This window comes from Archocentrus centrarchus, chromosome 8 (genome assembly GCF_007364275.1).
Source record: "Archocentrus centrarchus isolate MPI-CPG fArcCen1 chromosome 8, fArcCen1, whole genome shotgun sequence".
NCBI lineage: Eukaryota > Metazoa > Chordata > Actinopteri > Cichliformes > Cichlidae > Archocentrus > Archocentrus centrarchus.
Genome location: NC_044353.1, coordinates 4,732,468 through 4,739,799, shown reverse-complemented (window position 1 = coordinate 4,739,799; position 7,332 = coordinate 4,732,468). Strand labels below are relative to the sequence as shown.

General features: G+C 43.3%; 1 protein-coding gene across 1 annotated transcript; it reads left to right on the top strand.

The window, feature by feature from the left end:
* The first annotated feature begins 5,781 nt into the window (after positions 1–5,781).
* nog1 (noggin 1) lies at positions 5,782–7,105 on the top strand. Its single transcript, XM_030736382.1, is given in 3 exon segments — positions 5,782–6,306; positions 6,308–6,365; positions 6,368–7,105. Coding segments are annotated over 3 exon segments (663 nt in total). The 5' UTR covers positions 5,782–6,081; the 3' UTR covers positions 6,748–7,105.
* The last annotated feature ends 227 nt before the right edge of the window (positions 7,106–7,332 follow it).

Here is a 7,332-nt window from a genome sequence, read left to right as displayed (position 1 = left end):
CATGATGTCACACGCTGCCGTGCCAGTCTCACACACAACTATACTGTATTACCAATTTTCGTATAAAAGACCTTATTTATTAAAAAAAGGGGAGAGTCGGCTCTTTTTCCATGCAGTGGACTGAGCCGTACCTCCCAGAGAGTCCCGACTGTTAAACCGTCGTGCCACAAACAACCTGCTAAAAACACTTATTTCTCCCATACAGAAATAAACACTGGCCAATTAGTGTTCTTATTTTTGGAACTGCATTAGCTGCCAGAGGAGTTGAAAATATAACCAGACGTGGCCTGACACGGACGGCTGCAGTTTCAGTCCCCTTCGTCTCCGTGTGGACATCCAGGAGCTGCTATAGCTATCAGGGCTGTACATCAGCCTTAAGGATAGTTTATGTCTCTGAAATGAATCCTCACACTGGGAACAATGGTGCCACTATTATCCAGCACAGAGAGGGATGAATTCACTGGAGGACAGGTCATCTTGATTTATGAAGTGTGAATTAGGAGCTGAGAGCCTGAGACCAAGGTGGGGTTCTTGGGGGGTGAAGGGGGGCTGCATGGCACAAATAACCATCTGTGTTGTAGGGGCTGGAGACACCACAACCTCCCGTCATCCCCTACCACCACCACCACCATTACTACTACTACAACTACTACTACTACTACTACTACTACCCCCCTCTGACTCCTGTTCACTCATTCAAAGAAGAAGTGGCCTCAGCCTTGGCTTCAAATGATCTGCAGAAATCCAGCCAGATCACCACGTGGAGCTCAGTGTACTGACTCTGGGTGGGTGCTGAAATAAGCTAAATGCCCTGCTAGCCTCAGAGGACGCCTGCTGTGTGTCTGCGCTGGCCGTCAGGCTTCATTTATATCACACGGCAGGTTGATGGAGTACTGCATCATCCATCAAGAGCTCTAGTATTTACTTTGATTCCAGAAAAATAAAGGCTGATCTAAAACTGCTGGCTCTCTGACTCTCCCTTAAAGGGACAGTTCACCCCCACCTCCCACCCCCCCTGGCCTGTATGCTTTGTCTCCATCTTGACCGTTTTGGTGATATTTCCTCAGTTTTGGTGATACTGGCAGTAAACCTGTCTGCCTTCTGGTTTGGCACATTGCTGCTGAGTTATTCAAATATTTCTATTTGAGCATCATGAGGCAAATGCAGTTTAATCCCATCAAAGAGGCAGAAGTCTCAAGTCAGCTCTTCCACAATTTGGCAACTTGCGCTAAAAAAAATCCAGATGGATAAATAGCACTACTGAATAAACTTGATATTGGGGTTATCTGTACGTCTACTTTTGACCAGTCCAAGCCCAAGGAGATCTGGCTTTCACTGATACTGTTTCCACTGGCAGGGAACCATTACTTAGGGGTGTATCTGCAGGAAAATGGTTTGACTGCAAGAAAGATCTTTTTCAAGTTATCTTTAATAATGTATCAAGTTTAAAGAGCCTGCAGTTGCAGGTGAAATTAGCATCTTTCCCTTCAAACGCTGCTGAGATGTAGTGATTCAGGAAGTCGAGAGGAACAGATGCATGTGTTTAAGTGAAAGTTATCGCATGGCTGCACAAAGGTTTATAATACCCTGGTCACAGCAGCCATTATTTTATCTTTAGTTGCTACAAGCACCAGATAAACTGTACAAATACAGCATTCACGTTTACAGTAGAGACGTATTTGTGCTGGCTCATGTGTGACTGGTCAGTGCAGCAGCTTGCTGGATGACAGCTTGATGCTTTATGGCAAAAGACTTCCTGTTTCTTTCTGTGTGCTTGTGCATCATAATGCCGGTTATCACAATTCAAAATACTGTAAAAAATTATAATAGCTGCAAGGAAAATAGACTCGGGGGGGGGGGGGGGGGGGGGGGGGGGGGGTCGTCAAATAATCCACAGTTCAAGAATACGAGCAAAATGTAAAAATACTCGTTCCGCTGCCACTAGCTGAGCCATCAGTCGTGCCTGTCAGCTGTCTCTCTGCTCTTTACTGTTACTGTGAAGATTCTTGCCTTGTTTTTTTCATGTAAATGATGCTGATTAAACTGCCTCTCTGTCCTCCAGCTGCCCGAATCCGCAGCGAGTCGTCTTTGTTGACACGAAGAGTTTCTGTCTGTGAAAACTTTATTGAGGAATGGAAGGAACACACGCTCACATCAGGCTGTGGGAAAAATTAGCCAAATGCTAACTGGCTAATTATACCGCTTGTTAAAAACTACAGATGTTTTGGCGCAGCGTGAGCGTGTTCTCCACATCCTGAAGATGACTCATTTGAATAATGTATTGTCTAATCTTGATAACGATATTCTGGCTGCAGAGTCAATAATTCAACCTTGTATCAAACTGTTATTGTCAGCAAACATTCTCTTATTAAGTTAACTGACTAAAATGAAACTTTTACAGTGTTTTTTTTTTTTTTTTTTTGAATATTTAAGACATAAAAACACTTCAGACCTTCAGTTAAGCTCAGAAATGTTACCAGTCCATTGACTGGCTGCGATCAGCTGATGTCTCTCCATCAAGGCTGAATTAGTCTGAATGTCAGTTTTAACAGTCCTGTGAATAGCCGGGTAACTCGAGCTGTAAAATTCTTTAATGGAACATTAGTAGTGTGGCATGCAAAAATGCAGTGTGCCATCAGACTGGTGATCAGTGGTCTGAAGTAGCAATTAATTTAAATTAAGCTCACAGCGGGAGTGATTATGGCAACTGGGTGCTGTTGGATTGCAGAGGAATGGAAAAAGTGCTAAATAAACAAGCAATTTGCACACCTCCCAAGTGCCAGAACAAACAGAATAGCACCCGCTCCGTGTCTGTGTGTATTCAGCTTGGCAATGCAGGCCTCAATCAGCACAAGGTGTGAAACAACGTGCTGAGGGAGATAAAGTGTGTGAAAGGTGCTTTGTGTTGCCTGTATGACACTGCAAGCGCTACCTGCACCGAGCCACTGAAGACGGGATACGGAGCCTCAAACAAGCGCTTGCCAGGATATGTTTCCAAAATAGACTTTCTAATATGTCAGATTTTTTATTATTTTTTTTGTGGTTTGCTCTTTCATGGATGAAAGCTGAATCTTAATCTTCAAGTCCCTTCTGTTGTGTTTCTACCAGAGCGTGACTTTTCTTGGTAACACTGCTGAACGTGGCTGCCAGAACACAGAAGTCTGCTTTCCCTCACTAAATGAGAAATCAGCAGGGAAGGCTACAATGACCCGTGCTCAGCGCAAACGTGGAGATTCATTTTTTTTTATAAGGCATATCCTTAAGCGCAAGTTTAAAAGTCTTCAAGAACCAGACCCCGCATTTAAAAAATAAAGGTAATTACATCGGCCAGTATATTAGCCAGGGGGAAAGTGTTTGGTTAGCTTAGGAACAGAAAAAAACATCAGTTACGCAGGCGTCTGTCTCAGGCAGGCTGACTTTTTAAGGAGAAATAATTCAGTATCAAAATGTCCCTGTGGTAAAACAGTAGGAAGGGATTAGAAGAAACCAAAACAACTCAGCGTTAAACGAGCCTGGCAATCCGCATGACACTTAATGAGAACCATATTTGGACTTCAGCCGTGCAGCCACATTAGAAATAAAATATCCCAGTGTGTGTGAAATATTGTGTCTTAAGAGAATGAACATGTCGATCCCAATTTAACATGTCCTCAGGTATGTGAAGAATACATGGTTTCAATTCTCCAAAAGAAAAAGTGTGATTAAGCTTTTATTAGGCTCTTTGTTGACTTCAGTGATTTCTTGATGCCCGGTGCTGTTTTTGTGTGTGTGTTTGTGTATGTGTGTTTTTGTGTGTGTGTGTGTGTTTGTGTATGTGTGTGTGTGTGTGTGTGTGTGTGTGTGTGTGTGTGTGTGTGTGTGTGTGTGTAGTTTAGTCTGCAGCGTCCCACATGTGAATGCACTGGATTGAGCAGATCTGTCAAGTGTTTTTAGGAGCGATGGTTTATGATACATGCTGGTCAGATGAAAAATATAAGGGGTGACATTTTCCAGACTTTTCACCATCATTTGACCGTAAACTAAATGAGTCGTGTGCTCAAGTGCTTGTGTGAATTAGCTCATTCAAATTGAAACAGAGATGCATTTATCTTAAGCGGATGGTTTATGGCTGATGTAGCAGCTGGCTAAGTTCTTCCATTAAATTATTTTTTCAGAGAATGATTCTCTGAGCATGAGTTTAGACAGGTTCACAAATTGTGATACTTTCCATGGCTGCCGCTTAGCGAGCGTTGTTTATTTGGGAGCTAATTTGGCCGGCTTTATTGAGAGGCTCGCCGTGGCACCGGTACAGGCAGAAATACTGTCCCACTTGAGCTGGACACAAGCAGTAAATGCACTGCAAAAAGTGCAGTTAACAGGCCATTTCATCTCATATTCATGCTGTAAATCTCACTTTGCTTCAAGCAAGCAAAGGGTTCGGCTAATTTTGATGTGATTTTTTTTTTTTGCTTCCTATAATTTTCTATCATAAAAATGTCCCCACCTTCACCTTTAATGCGTGCATTTTGTGTCCTTTCAAGATTGCTAAAATCTTTATTCGACACTGTCAGTGTCACAGCATCTTCTGTTCTGCATCAGCTTTTGCCAGGCCTTCATCAGATATGTGTACACGGCGGTATCTAACACAGGGCTGCAGTAGTCCATCAAATGGGAACATTCTTGATGTCTTATGCCTCATATTTATGCATTTCTATAAAAATCAGCATTGTATCTTTGGGGTTTTGTGTGTTTGTGTGTGTGTGTTTGCTGTGCGCAGCAGTAAGTCTCTAATGGCTACCCACGATGGAGTTGTTGCTTGTTGAGCAAGAAGTACAAAGGACTGAATACATTTGATCAGGAGTGCTTCATTTATACAATGAAGATCATGCAATTCCCTGAGAACTTTAACAAGATCGAAAATAACCAAATGTTATTTTAAGCTGTGTGAGTGTATCACATGTCCTAAAAACCCCTAAATTATTCTGAAATCACATAACCGGCCTTTTTTGATTATTAATAGGCAAGAAGAAACATTTCATTAGGTGAACACAAATCTGAGTTTGGGGGATCCATACTTTTAATTAAATGTGCATTTAAATGACTGTCAGAAGGAAGACTCGCAGCCAGTTTTCTTATTCCTGTGTCCTGAAAATCTACACTGTGAATTATTTTAGTTTAAATAGTCACATCCTTTTAACTAAATAAGTCTCAGATTAGCTGTAAGAGAAGTAGCTGCTGCTGGTGTTACAGTTTGCTGGGTTATTGATGCAGTAACATGCATGCATCACTTCAATGCTGTCACAAATTCAAGGAGAACTAAGTGTATGACTTTATATGTAATAATGGTAATGCACTGCATTATATCTTTGAATACTTTATAATTTTGCACCATTGCTCTTAATATGCAAGGAAACTATAGTTTTCATCTTCATGGTGTAAATGCTGATTTATAATAAAAGTGCGCGGTGGTGGTACACGGTACAGAAACGCTTAAGTAAAAGTTTAGTTACTGTTACTAGTTCGTATTTTTGCAAGACGTCTGGGTGTCCCTGCAGCCTGCAGAGAGTCGCAGCAGAAGGTTCACCAGATGACCAGCACCCCCCGATGAATGAGAGACTGGTTTGAGAGAGCCTGGAAAACCGACAGGGGGCGTCTCCTCTCCCTCCGTCCCCCCGCCTCCCCCTCAGGCACCCTCCTCCAGTGTGGTGGAAGAAGGAGGTATTGGGGATCTCCTCCTAGACAACAAACCCACATTCAAAGAGGGGCACGCGAATTACATCACGCTCTGTGCTGAGGATATAACGGAGGTCGCGAGTTAGGCTCAGCGCTTTTCTGCAGAGGAGGCAACTGGAGCATCATGCGGAGCAGAGGCGCGCGGAGCCCGAGGAGACCGAGATCTGATCTTTGTCACTCAGTTTATCATTAAAAATCGTTTCCACTGATGCTGCAGGGGAACAATCTTTTATTTCTATCACGGATTTTTATCATGGGAAACTGAACTTTAAGGCACACTCGAGGCGCACGTTTGGATACGGCTCACGCGTAATTGCGCACAAGAGGACTTTCAGCAGCTCCGTGCGCGTGCGGGTCTCACCGTCGGACATGGATCAGTCTCCACCAGTGTGCTGCCATGTATCTGCTGGTGATGTCTCTCGGCTTCTGATGGATAGAGGGATTGTCAGCACTACTACCTTCTCCGCCCCATCCCGAGTAACAGTCCTGCCGCTGGTGGAATTAAAAGAGGACCCGGATCCTATCTTTGACCCCAAGGAGCGAGATTTTAATGAGACCGCATTAAAAAGCATCCTGGGAGACTTTGACAGTCGTTTTTTTGTCCGTTTTACCTCCAACAGAGGACAAACACACCGGGAACGATGAGACCGATGACTTGGGATCCAAAACCCGGGGGGAGTACTCCCGAAAGAAATCCGAGCCGTGGATTTTGACATCCAGTTCGGCAAGAAGCACAAGCCCAGCAAGAAACTGAAGCGGCGGCTGCAGCAGTGGCTGTGGGCCTACTCGTTCTGTCCGGTCGTGTACACCTGGACCGACCTGGGCAACAGATTCTGGCCGCGGTTTCTGCGAGAGGGCCAGCTGCTGAGCAAACGGTCGTGTTCTGTTCCGGAGGGGATGGTGTGTAAACCTGCGAAACTCTACCCACCTGACGATACTGAGATGAGATGCCAGAGGAAGGGGGGCCTAAAATGCGAATGGATACCGGTGCAGTACCCGATCATTACAGACTGCAAATGCTCCTGTTCAAGTTAAAAGAAAAGACTGAAGATAAATTATAAGCTCAGTATTTTTCCGAATCTTCTTCACATGCACTACCGAGTGTAGGAATGTATTTTCTGTATATGCGGTGCCACGCAGTTATATATAACTCCCTGTAAAAAAAAAAAAAAAAAAAAAAAAAAAAAAAAAAAAATCAGTATTATTTGTAACCAGAGTCTACTTTATTTGTGGAGAATATTGGTTATATATTTTGTAATTTATGGAGAGATGGCGCATAGAGCCACGTAAGGACTTGCTGTTCCACCTGTGGACGCAGCGAACCGACCTCAGAGTTAAACGTGGATTATCGATACAGTCGTTGCATCGGTGACTTGTTTTATCCTGTAAATTTAAGGAAATGTGCTATTTATTCTTTATATTCGTACAATAAAATGACACTGAAATGATTTTAAATGATTTTCCTTTGATTCTTTGTCACTTTTATAGCCAGTCTGAGTGTTGACTACATTTTAAGTCACCTGCCACACTGCGCAGCGTGTAGTTCCCACGCTAAAAGCATTTTACGCATCATGTACTTATTACAATTATGGCTTATTATTTGGCTATCAAGCTGCTAGT